This window comes from Camelus dromedarius, chromosome X, assembly GCF_036321535.1.
Source record: "Camelus dromedarius isolate mCamDro1 chromosome X, mCamDro1.pat, whole genome shotgun sequence".
In the NCBI taxonomy this organism is placed as follows: Eukaryota; Metazoa; Chordata; class Mammalia; order Artiodactyla; family Camelidae; genus Camelus; species Camelus dromedarius.
In genome coordinates this window covers 96391786-96405006 of record NC_087472.1, presented here as the reverse complement: position 1 = coordinate 96405006, position 13221 = coordinate 96391786, and the positions used below count along the sequence as shown (strand labels likewise).

The following is a 13221-nucleotide window of genomic DNA, read 5'->3' as shown; positions in this document are numbered from 1 at the left end:
TCAAAAGATCCTTGAACTTTTCTGTTTTCCTTTTTTCCCTTTTTTTTTTTTTTACTGTGATATAATTCACATAAGAAACAACCATTTTAAAGTGTACAGTTCAGTGGCATTTCCTGCATTTACAATGTTGTACAACCACCGCCTCTGTCTATTTCCAACTCCTTTTCCTCATTTCAAGAGCCACCTCTGCACCCATTCAGCACCCAGTTCCATCTTCCTCTCCCCCAGCCCTGGAAACCACAATTTGCATTCTGTCTCTGGGGACTTCCTCATTCTAGATTTTTCCTCTAAATGGAATCAAAGACTATGCGACCTCTTCTGTCTGGCCCTTTCCTCTTGGCATAATGTTCTCGAGGTTCATCCACCTTGTAACGCGTATCAGTACTTCATTCCTTTTTACGGCAGAACGGCAGTCCCTTGTTTGTGTACACCACATCTTTTTATCTGTTGTCCGCCGATGTGTATTTGAGTTGCTCCCACCTGTTGGCTATTGTGAATAATGTGGCTGTGAACATTTGTGTACCAGTGTCTGTTTGAGTGCCTCTTACATTTTGGTCTGTTGTAAGTTTGAAGGACAACCTGTCTATCTAAAATTATTTTTTCTAAGTATACATGTATGTTTCCTGCCTTTTGTCCTGAGAGAAGAAGGAAATTTGGTCTGGCAGTTCCAACAGAGAGGAGAGAAGAGACGGGTAACCGGTGCTTCTTACTTGGTTAACGCAGCTGTACTAAGGTGCTGCCGATCCTGTTAAGGAAAGATTCAGGCAACTTGAAGTCAACACGTCAGATATGCCATCGGGGTGACACTGATCCCATTAAAGCTTTATGTAGCCCACCCTGGACATGTTCGGGAATGGTGCCTGCACTTTTACGAAGTGAACCAGTGCAATGACCAGCTGCAAAGAAGAGTTTATGCCCCATGTCAGGAGCCAAGCTGAACTCAGAATCTCACTCGATAGGATGTACCTCCTCCCCCCCGTCCTCTCTGTGGTTCTTACAAGTAGTGCTCGAAGACCCCAGCTGAACTGTGCTTGAGTAACGTGTTCCCTTCCCAGGCCTGCGAGTAAATTCAGCTGTGTTTCAGATTACCGTTTGGTGGTCTTTGTTTATTTCCCTCTAATAGTCGTCAGCAAGGTTGGCACTTGATACAGAAACCCTTTTCAGGGTATTAACTGGCTATGTTTTGTGAGTAAACTTTTTATTCATTTTAGTATTATGAAAACCTAGAGCCTCTCCCTACCTCAGATTCATCACTTCATCTAAAATTAGTTTCATGTCGTCTGCGTCTTCATGATTTAATGGCTGGCCCTTCATGGTGCAGTGGTTGTGTGAAAGTAGGTGGCCTCAGAATTTTCTGACAGAGATCAGAGAAAGTGATTCAGGTGATGATTATCCAGGAAAAACCTGGTGGATCTAGTACAGTGGGACATGTTTGGCAGAGTTGGGGCGCTTGTCACAAGGTGGGGTTTTGGGAACAAGATTATATTCCTTCAGGATAGTTTCAAGGAAGGGAGGACTCTGGTTCTAGGTCAGTGCTCTCCAAGAGAAGTGGAATGTTAGTCCGATATGTAATTTTAACTTTTCTAGTAGCCACACTTTAGTAACTAAAAGGAAACAGAAGAAATTCCCCTTAATAGCCTACTTAACCCAGTTTAGCCAAAAGATGATCATTTCCACGTGTAATCAATATTTTTCAAATTTTCATGAGATTTTACATTCTTTGATTCTTACTGTATCTTCAAAATCCAGACACAGATAGCTGGTCTAAATTCGGATGCTTAATTTTCATCAGAAATACTTGATCTCTATTTAGATTTTTTAAAAATAAAATCTACCATTGACAATGTAGATTCACCTTCCAAACATTGTTTTCCAATAATTGAATCAAGTACCAGTTTTTAAATTTAAATTAGCTAAAACTAAGTAAGTTTGTTCCTCAGTCTCACTAGCCATGTTTCAAGTGGTCAGTAGCTGCACATGGCAATGGTGTTGGACAGGGTAGTTCTAGAGGGATGGAAGAGCAGAGTGGATCACAGAGACAGAGCCTCAGGCATGATCTGGGTACCAGTTCTTGAGATAAGACAGGGGCCAATCATCTGAGCACACAGTTGGAGCGGGAGAGATAATGCTGTTTCCTTGTGCTACGCCGGAGCTCCCAGGAATCCTCGCTGCCTGTAGTCACCTGGGCCTGGACTTGCAGGTAGAGATCAAGTGGCCCCAGCCAGGGTGCAAGGAGGGTGGGAGAGACTGGAAAACGAGGGTCAGCCTTTTGCCTGGTTCTGCCCTGCCATATTCAAAATGCTGATGATGGGGACACTAACTGTCCCAGCAGTTAATGAAAGCTCCCGGATCCCACCTGTACCTGGAGGAACTTGGAATCTGAGGGAATGCGAGAGAGGAGATGCACCACTGGCTCTTTCTCTCTTCCTGTCTGTCCTCCTCCCTGTCCAGTTTCAAGGTGTCGAGCTCCTTGGCACTGATGACACCAGAGCAACCATGAGTTGATAATCATGGGAGCGGGGTGATGGGTACGTGGGGAGTCGTTCTTCTCTCTACTTCGGCATGTATTTGAAATTGGCTATACAGGTGTAACTCACTTTTATTGCGTTTTTACTAATTGAAGGTTTGTGGCAACCCTGCATCAAGCAAGTCTATCAGTGCCATTTTTGCAAAAGCGTTTGCTAACTTGGTGTCTCTGTGTCCCATTTTGGTAATTCTTCCAATATTTCAAACTTTCTCACTGTTATGTGTTATGATGATCTGTGATCAGCGGTCTTGGATGTTTACTGCTACAACTTGCTGAAGGCTCAGATGATAGCATTTTTTAGCAATAAAATATTTTCAATTAAGGTATGTACATCTTTTTAGACATAATGCTATTGCACACTTAATAGACTATAGTCGAGTTTGAACATAACTTTTATATGCACCAGGAAACCAGAAAATACGTGTGACTTGCTTTATTGCAATATTCGCTTTGTTGTGGTGGTCTAGAAGTGAACCTGCAGTATCTCTGAGGTCTGCCGCTGTGTATCCATTTTGTTTTTTAATTTTTATTTTTTATTGAAGTGTAGTTGATTTACAGTGTCAGTTTCAGGGGTACAGCAAGGAGATTCAGTTTGTACGTATCCATTTGAACAGTCAAGTTCCTGGTGCTCCTGCAGCCACACCTTACTCCATCCCAACCTTCAACTTGTGCCTGAAGTCCTGCCGGGCACCAGCCCTTGGCTTGCCCTTCCTTCTTCCCGGCTTCACTCTCATAGCCGCAGGCAGCAAAGGGTGCGTGAGTTAATTGTTAAATTCAGTTCAACAAGTTCCTCATTAGGGACAAATTACCTGAGTTTGAAATCTGCTAATTTTCCAATCAGAGTGAGTGTTTGCACTTGTGATTTGGAAATAATTACCATATGGTAAAAGCAAAACCTATGTGGGGATTAAAGTAAAGGCGAGGGAGGACAGGAGCTTCTTGTAGCATCTTCTCTGGAAACTCATGGTCACATGTGCGGATTAGTCGAGGTGCCTCTGGAGTTGGGGTGGGAAAGCTCACCTGTAGCACCATTTTGCAAAGGCTGTTTATTTCTTGGGCTAATGCTCCTGAAAGGTGACCTTCGCCTTGAAGGAAGAGTGCTGTGGCCTTCAGAGGCCTCAATGGGTCTGGAAAGAGAAGTCTTTTGATTTTAGCAATTTCACCTAAAAATATATCTGTGCTTTTGCTTAGATCTTTCCTGTCTAAAGCTTCTACATGAGTTACAAATAAAAACATTTCCTTGGGCATGGAAGTGGTGAGTCTAAATGTCCTTTAGGTGATTTTACAATGAATGTATTAGGGAAAACTCATCTGAGAGAATTTGTTGAATTGTGAGATAATAATTGCTGCAGAATACTACTGTGATCCAAAGTGTAGAAATCTGGGTCATTCACCTTCAGTAATTTGTCCCAGTCACAATTACTGTATTACTAGTTCTAAAGGTCTGGAAACCCATGGTAAAGAATAGTCAAGGTTTCAGGTAATTTACAAGCCAGCGCAGAAACACTCCTGAGACACTGCTTTTGAAATTTAGAGCCAAGAAAAGCTTATCTCCCCCTGAGAAAATAGTATCCCTCCTCCTTTCTGATAACTGGAGTTGTACATGTTCTCGGGTTTCCCTTTGCACCTTGGCTGCCAGGAACTCAAAACCGCATTTGAAATGGAAATCAAGTTTATGGTTAGCACTTCAGCATTCCTTGCTCCTTATTTTTTATTTTGACAGTATTTTGTCGTAGACTACTTCAAATTTTTTGTCAAAGGAAACTGGGAACAAATATCTCAGAACATGCATAAACATGCATTAATAAATAGTAGCTTCTATTCATTTAATACACTGCCGCTAATCTTTTAATAACCTTGCCTATTAGGTATTACTATCCTCTTACAAATGAAGAAACTGAAACTCAGATAGGACTTGCCTGAGGCAATAAAGCTATTAAATGGTGTTGATATTTTCTGTCTTCTTCTGAAGTTCATGCCTGTGCCTGGGTACTTGTAACTAATGTGTTGACAGGTCTGGATTCCATGGTGGACTGTATATTTGAAACTGTTTTACTTTTTCCAATCACTACTTTCATTGCAGCACCAAGCCCCTTCTCCTGTTCTTTAATAACACCTTGGGCAGATCTCATAACTTTCTGGGTTATCTTGGTTGGTAAAGCTGATCAGTCCCAATTACAATTTCAATATCGAATCCTCTCGTCTGGAGGGCAGAGAGAGGAGAAGCGAGACGGAGATCTTCTACAGATGTGGTCCTTTTCCAGGTGTGATGCTGGGATCTGCTGAGGTGGGGTGGTCTCCGCACAGGGGGCTGTTCTGTTTTTCACCTGGCGTCCTCCCTCCTCTAGGGCCTCCCTCAAAGAAGAGCAGCTATGCCTGCTGAGTCCCACCCCTTTCTCCAGGTTATGTCTCCCATCTCCTGGACAGCCCTCTAAGATAGCCCTCTGCTCCTCCATATGGAGCTTTGGGAATTATTGAGGTCCTTTTTCAAACTCTGCAGACTGTGGGGTCAGGATCCAGGGGGGCGCGATGTTCCCGTTTTCTTTCCAGGCAGACTACCCCCTCAAGATCTCTCGAGCCTCTCACGCTCAGGTATCTCTTGACCACAAGGGGGCACCAGACTCCAGGTTCACACACAACACACAGCGCCGAGAGTATTTGTTAAACTCACAAGAATTCCCTCCCCAGCAGCTCCCAAGGCTGCAGGGTGGGCCGGCGGATCCGTGCAGCTCAGCAGAGTTCAGGCGCGGAACTGGATGCCCGCTTCACCTTCGTGCAGACCTTCCCCTCTCCTCGAGCAGCTAGCTTTCTTGGGGTTCTCTTTTACAAGTCTCGGCTTGGGGGAGCAGGGGGCACCCGCACTCCTCCTCTTCCCTCCCCTTTCCCCAAGAGAAAGCACCCTCTCCCCCGGGACGCTCAGCCCTCCTCCCTCACCTTTCCGGCCCTCCCGTATTTACTCAGGGTGGTGCGCGGAGGTTGAAGGGAACCGTCCCAGTTGTAGCAGGGCCAGTTGTGCCATTCCTTAACTCTCTCCGAGAGGACACGTCTGCTCGCTGATTGGAGGCTTTCCTCCGGGTGTGGAAGCATCTGATGGTTTTTCTTTCCAGCTTTGAGCTTTAGCGTCTCTGGGACAACAGGAAATGTCCCATTGCATATGCACGCGCGCGCGCGCACACACACACACACACACACACACACACACACAGCTTCCCAGCCTCCTCTCATTCTTGTTTATTTTTAAAAGCTCTGACTTTGCCCTCCCATTTTCCAAAAGGAAAGGGCAGAGGCCTATGGCTGGTGAAACCATTTTTTTGAAGGACTGTTTTGAGTGAGTCTTCTGAAGAGTTTACTGTTAAGACTTGAATAAGAAATCTTTGGGGAGGGTGGGGGACAGCTTGGGAAGTGTTAGCCCTCCACCCCTATACTCACTACAGGCGGGCATTCTTTGATATGGAAAAGTGACGTTCTCTCAGAATTGGGTAAAGTGTTGTGCAAACGCAGCTTTGAAACAAATCCCCCCATGCCTCCCGCCCGCCACCCCCCCAGCAAGTACTCCTGGGCTCGAAGCGGCTCGTGTACGAAGCGCTGTAACTTCTACTGGAAGTAAGAGGTGGAGGAGGGGGGAATGGCTTTGGGAAGTGTTATTTAGGGCTATGCCTCTTCAAACCAGGGTTATTTTGAAATCATTTTTTTGGCTTTGTATGAAGAGTGGGACATTTGAAGATTTGGAGGCCAGTGGTTGTTGGTAATGATGAAGTCAGGGGTAAAACCACGTGAGTGGCTGCCTGTGGTAGGTGGTGAACACAGACATTGGAAGAGAGGAGGCCAAGGAGCCAAAAGGCCAGGCTATTGGAAGGAGCAGCTGTGTGGATACTGAAATCACTGAGAATTCTTATGGCGTGTTGGAGAGTGACATTGAATGAGGTCCTAGAATCTTCAAGGTATGTGAGGAGTTGACTTCCCACAGTGGGGAAGAAGACTGGTTTGGTTTTAGAGGTCAGTTAGATCAAGATGTCCCTTACCGTTGGTTCTGGGAGACTTCTGTGTTGTCTTTTTATTATTGAGGGTGTGCTTACTGGCAAGGCCTTTTGCCAGGTACTTGGAGGAGGAGGAAGGGTCATTCTCTGTCTTCAGTGGGATTAAAGCCTGCTCAGAGAAGAACATTATAACTATGTGAGGTGATACTATCTAAACTTATTGTGGGAATCATTTCACGACATACACATACATCACATCATTATTTTGTCCATCTAAAACTGATACAATGTTAAATGACAATTATAGCTCAATAAAACTGGAAGAAAAATAAAGTCTGCTCAGAGAGAGAAGGGAAATACACCTGTGACTATAAATCAAGGAGACTGTGGCAAACACTGTTCAAGATAAATCTTACTGGTTGGAACTGGGAAAGGCCTCCCAAAGGGGGTGACCTTTGGATAGGTCTTGGCTTGGATATTGATAGGTTGAGATGGGTGTGGGAAGAGGGTGTTCTAAGCAGAGAACAGTGGTAGCAAAGGAGGCTGATTGATGTGTGCAGAAGAGGAGCTATCTACATAGCATGGTGTGTGGGCAGAGCGGAAGGGAGGGATAAGGCTGAATCAGCAGGTTGGCTCCACGTCCTGGATCTTCTTGTGAATTTAAGTGAAAACAAAGACTCCACTGTTTGAATAGGAATCCAACAGAGTCACAACAGGACTTAGAACGCTTTGGTGTGTAAAGGGAGAGAGAGAAATGCCAAAGCTCTTCTTCCACTTAACAAAGAAATTTGATAGATTTATTTTTTCCTTTACAGAAAACAGAATTGGCAATTTAAGTATTATTATTATTACCAGAACAACACATCATTAAATAAGATGACCAATCATGGTTGCAGACCTTTAGGTGTTACAGGTTCCATTTTACAAGACATAGCAACAAATTCTGATATTCAAGTGTCTTAAGAAATAGGTTTCTTTACAAATAACACTTCCAAGGACAGTTTTATAATAACAGAAAATAAAACAGGACCATGGCCTTTCACTCAAACCTCCACACTGGCCAGGAGAGTGGGACAGATCCTTGAGACATTTTTCCCAGTTCTAGTTTTTTGACATGGAACTGGCTTCGTGCCACCCAATGGTGTCTGCTTCTCTGTATCTGTAAGGGGAAAGGGAACATTGTTATCTTTCTGAGCTGTCTCACCAACAGTTGGAGCTGGCAGTTTCGAGATTAAGTATTAAAATTCCGAGAAGCTTAAATCTTACAATATGAGAAAGAAAATGGCGGTAGAGAAGTTTAACAAATTAATTAAGTGGTAGATTATGTTAGGTTGAACCATATGAAATTTCTGACATTTGACCATTTTAACCCAATTAAAATGGCAGTTTCATATGGCTCAACCTAATAGCTACAGTTTGAGTCTTGAATGCCAGGTGAGAAATCCAAGTTTACTTAGTAAATATTGGAGAGCCACGACTGGGGGGAAATGCTGTGACTGGAGCTGTGGTTTAGCATGGTTTGTGTGGCAGGAATGTGAAGGAGGGACTGGAGGGGAGAGCTTGGAAATGAAACCTTTCTTTCATACCCATTGTACTTGAAATATACCCCTAGGTCCACACCCATAGTATGAGAAGCTAAATTAGCATTAATCTTTTAAGTTAAAGATTGAGAGCTTAAACTTCTCCCCAGTGGTAAGCTACAGTGGGTGGACTGTGAAAATGGGCCTTTATGCTCCGCAGATCCAAATCTTGACGAACTGCTCTACCAACTTGATTTTAAAAAACACTCCCTCGTCTACCACCCTCAAGGGGAAAGGAGGCATTTTGAAATCCGTGTCTCCCCGCTTGCCTTCCCATCCGCACAGCCTGTTGTGACCCTCTCCCGCAGATGAATCCTCTTGAGAAACACAGATTTAGATCTATAGAGTAATACTGTAAGTGGCGTTTATCATTTTTAATACATTTTGGAGAATAAGGCAGACTGACCAAGAACTAATGTTCATGGGCTTATAAACTACTCATGGGGCTGTGTGGGCAGACCCGTGGTAGCTGTCTGGCCTCTCAGAACAAAGCCAAGTCACAGAATCAGCTCAATAGCAGGCAATACTCTTATCTCATCATTTCCCAAACTTTAGTGTGCGCTAGAATCACTGGGAGGAGGGGGCGAGGCCTGAGAAGGTGCATCTCTAACAAGTTCCCAGGTGGTGCTGATGCTTCTGGTCCTGGGACTGCGCTTGGAGAACCACCGCTCTACTCTATGGGGAAAAGTTCTGAATATGCCAGTGAGAAGGGGTCTCTACTTCTGAAGAAGGAAAAAGGAGCATGACAGGTTTTGGTCTCCCAAGCCCAATACCTTTTCTCAGTGAAATGGGTTTAGACAGAGAAGGACCCTGCGGGAGGGGGAGGCGGGAAAGGAGAGCTATTGCATCACCTAATAATCTCCTGCTAGGGACCCATTGGTTCCTGGGCTGCCAGATCTCCAAAGCTAAATTTATATCCATTTGAGTATTTTAAGCAATAGAGAAAATAGGAAAATATCGAAGGTGATGGTCTAGACACAATGTTTTTAAGGTTCGTTTTTAAACCTGCTGGCTATGTTTGTTACATTAAAACCTTTTGAAAGAGGAAAACTACAATCACTACTCTTTGGCTTGGACATTCTTAGAAACAAGAGGGCCTCAGTTTTATAAGAATCAACCTGCCTTCTGGAATGCCAGTTACTGCGTAAAAGTACCACGCGTGCTTTCTTTGCTCTTCCTGGGAAAGGGGTGCCAATTTCTAAATCCCTTTCTCCAGTTAAAAATGATAGTGTTAAATATCTGCTTAATAAGTAACTGTAAAATAATACTGTATTATATCTAGGATGAACTTGGAGGCCTCAAGAACTGGTTTCTTATCAGTGCCAAAGAGGAGATTGTTATTGGCCAAGAGTTAGGCTTACAGTGAATGGAGATATAAAGGCGCCTCTATTTGATCACATCTTGAAATTATAGCTGGGAAAATATTATCAAGTCTCCGTAAGAACTGGCAGTGTTCTAGTTGCTATACTTTTTGTTTTGTTTTCAAAGCAAAGCATAAATATAGTCATAAGAGAAGAATTCGGGTGTTGTTTTTCCCAATAGTCAGTCACTGAGGTAATAAAGGGGTTAGGCAATTAAAGGGGGAAAGTTTGCTTTATTAATCAGTAGTGGGACCCCACAGATACAATTTCCCCCAGCTAGAGTCCTAGTACCTAGGACCATGCTCTAAACCCAGAATTATCCTCAACTAAACTAAGCTCTCTGAACTACCTCCCATTTCCCATCACAGCCTGTCTATGGAGGATGGATTCAGTTGCAGAGAAATGAGTATAACTCTCTGAATGATGGTAAAAATGTCTCTTTTTAGTCATCAGTTATATTGATTTTCCTGGCCATTATTCCTCTGAAAGTTGTCTTCAAAAAAGACATCAGCCAAGTGCCTTTTCTGGCCAGGATAAGGTCAAGTCTGCTTCCTCTGGTCATGGGTAGAGAGCCTTTCGATCAAACTTTCTATTGGAGGAGGCAAGGTCAATGTAACAGAATCTGTAACTAGGGTTGCCAGGTTGAACAAATAAAAACACAGGACACAATTAAATTTGAATTTCAGGTAAACAACAAATAATTTTTTAGTGTAACTATGTCTTATATGTGGCTATTTAAATGTAAATTAATTAAAATTAAATAAAATGTACAGTGCAATTACCCACTCCCACTAGCTGTATTGCCAAATGCTACATGTGGTTAGTGGCTGCTGTATTGGGCAGTGCGGATGAGTGCAAATTGGAGGCCACTTCCATCATCAGAGGAAGCTCTGTTGGACAGTGCTGCTTAAAGCAAACCAGGAAGATGTTACTGGAGCCAGGTCCCCAGGCAGATAGTCTAGGCTGGCAGGCTCTTGACATGCCATCTCTTCTTCCTTTGTGTGTAAAAATGCAGGGGATCCCCAAAGATCACAGGAAAAGGGGTGGTCCAACCCTGTGCCTATTAGCAGGGCTGATCACTTAGGATGTGGGCAGAACCAGTAGTTAAATTTTCTACCTAGCTTCTCCGGAAACAAATCCTTTATGTTTGTACAGGGCTTTGCAGAAAACGGAGCGTTTCCAAGTCCACACAGGATTTTATGCTCATAGTAACTCTGGGTGGTAAGCAGGCCCATGAGAGAAATGAGAACATGAAAGGCAAACTGGTGCCAGAAGGAATTGCCTCATACTGTGGTGTGGGTTCTGCATCAGAATCTCCTGCAGGGCTTGTTAAAACACATATTGCTGAGCCTAAAATTCCTGGCTCAGTAGGCCTGGGCTGGGGCCCAAGAATGTGTATTTCTCATGAATGCCAGCTCTATGATACAGAGTTTGGACTTTTTGTTCCTCTGACCCTATGGACTGCTTACTTTCTTAGGGCTACTTTGGCAAGCTACATCTGTTCATTCATTGGGATCATTATCACATTTATCCTTTGTGCGGCTTTTAACCATTAGCTGGTTTGATAGTAAATTGAAGTGAAAGCAATGTCTTTGCATCTGACTGTGGTGTGTCCAGACTGTGGTCTAGCTCACTGGGTATGTTTTAAATATGTATATAATTATATACATACAAACTGGAAAAGAGAAAGGAAATCATTTGCTCAGGGTCACAGAACTAGCAAGAGGTGGGATCAGCATATGAATCCAAGATTTCTAAGTTTTGGTATGAAGATTGCCCAGAGATTTGTGAAAGTGTTCTGAGGTCATGATTTTTAAGCAGAGTCTGTTCTAATTTCAATTACAAAGGCCTCCAAACGGACTAAGGTGCTTGGGGCAGTAGGTAGAGATCCGCTGGGCCTGTTCCAGCGTCAGCCAGCTGACTGCTTCACCTGCTATGTTGGTGGTTCTCACCATTTTACAGCTTTCAGTTTTTTTGGTTTATTTTTAAAATTATTTTTATTTAATTTTTTAACACAGTGGACCATTGGTTAAAAAGAGGGGAGGTTGTGCTGAACACTGGAATTTGACACAACATTGTAAAATGATTATAAATCAATAAAAAATGTTAAAAAAAAGAGGGGAGGTCTCAAGAATACTGATTTAGTGAACAGAAATGAGCTACTGAACTGTACACTTAAAAACAGTTAAAATGGTTTAAAAAAATAGAATGAATGAGCTAATGAGGGACAGAAACACAATCATTCTGAATTTTGACCTCAGACCTGTAAGGTATATTCATGTCATTTCTTAATACATCAAGATATCTCTAGTTCTTCAGAACAAAAGTTAAAATTTTATCCAATTTCACTTTTCCTTTATTGCTAATAAAATGATCCAAACCCACAGTGTGTTATTTCTGGAGAAGTACTTGCAAATAGCAGCCAGAAAGTGCTCACATCTCCTCTTTTAGAAACAAAACATGAAAATTATAATAATAAAGTAATTGATTTTTTTAAAGTGCAAAATTCAAGAATTCCAAATATCAGGTCACAGAAGCGGTTTGGAGGGTTGTAACACATAGTTAAATTTCAATCTACATATTAATACACATTTGGTCCCCAAACACAATATTATTATGTCATTTTAAATTTGTAGATAAACCAGGCTCTTTCTTGCATACTTAATTTAAAATAAAACAGCATGCATCACTTGTTAAATGGGGAAAAGTCAAACTTTGTCCTTAGATATTATGAGTATTACTAAAGAATATATTAAAGTGGAAGTTATAATGCAATCTTTAATAGCATACTGATCTAATTTTTTTTTTTTAATTTAAAGACGTTTCCTCTTAGACATCACACTAAAATAACACAGTGATTTTTGCGTTTCCGTGGGGGTTGATGAGATTACAGATTTCTGTGAATGCAGTTTATAAGGAAGAGCGGAAGAGCGTGGGGTGACTACGGTGAAGAGGCTAGGGTAGGTTGGTGTGTGCCTGAGTGTCGTCTTCTGTTAGTCGGGACTTCTATGCTACACCATGTCTAGTGCAAGTAATAGAAATCCAATTCAAGCCAGCTTGAGCAAAAAGAGGGATTTACTGTCTCAGGCAACTGGCATATCCGGAGATAGAGGTGTCTCAGGGACGCTAAGAAGTCAAATGACGTCATAAGGGCTCTCTGCCGCCCCCTCTTCCCTCTCCACTCTGTGTTCCTCTTTACGATGATCTCTTGATCTCCTAGATATTCTTCCATGTAGTGGGGGGAGAAGGCAGAGCTCTTACCATCCCAGCTTAGTTGACCGCAGAGATGAGAGCTTCTATTTTCTACTATCCATAGATGGATGGACAGATGATAGGAAGGAAGCAAGAAAGGACAGGAGGAAGAGAGAAAACTCCAGGGAGGAATCCCATTGGGCTCCACTTGGCTCATCGTCTAACCTCCAGTGGCTGGGGAGAGAGGAGTCTATGACTGGCCAGACCTTGATGACATGCCACCTTGCCATGGCATGGGGATAGAGAACTGCACAAGTGGGAGAAAGGCAGAGGGGCTTCTGTTACTGGAAGAAAAGAGGGCTGAGGTGCTGGACAGAGACAAGCTCCAGGCAGTGGCTCTGCTGTGTGTATGTGTGACCTCGAGGTCTTCAGGACCTCCAGATCATAGCTTGGAAAATAGGTTGAACTCCTGAGCTGGATTTTCCCCATTTGTCCCTCTAGATCCCATCTGAAGGATGGCTACTTCTGCTTGGACCCACCCAGTGGGGACACTGGCAGGAGAGTGGAGGCAGGGAGAGAGGTTG

The 13221-nt window shown here is 43.1% G+C and overlaps 2 protein-coding genes across 2 annotated transcripts in view; one reads left to right on the top strand and one right to left on the bottom strand.

Annotated features, from left to right (window-relative positions):
* The window catches only part of PDK3 (pyruvate dehydrogenase kinase 3), a 156522-nt gene that overhangs the window by 16136 nt on the left and 127165 nt on the right, over positions 1-13221 (top strand). The window lies entirely within an intron of this gene.
* Positions 7318-13221, bottom strand: part of LOC116150976 (uncharacterized) — a 28452-nt gene continuing 22548 nt past the window's right edge. Inside the window, exon 5 of the mRNA XM_064483317.1 lies at positions 7318-7663. Within this exon, the coding sequence (XP_064339387.1) occupies positions 7548-7663 (116 nt within the window). The 3' untranslated portion in view covers positions 7318-7547. The remainder of the gene's footprint in view (positions 7664-13221) is intronic.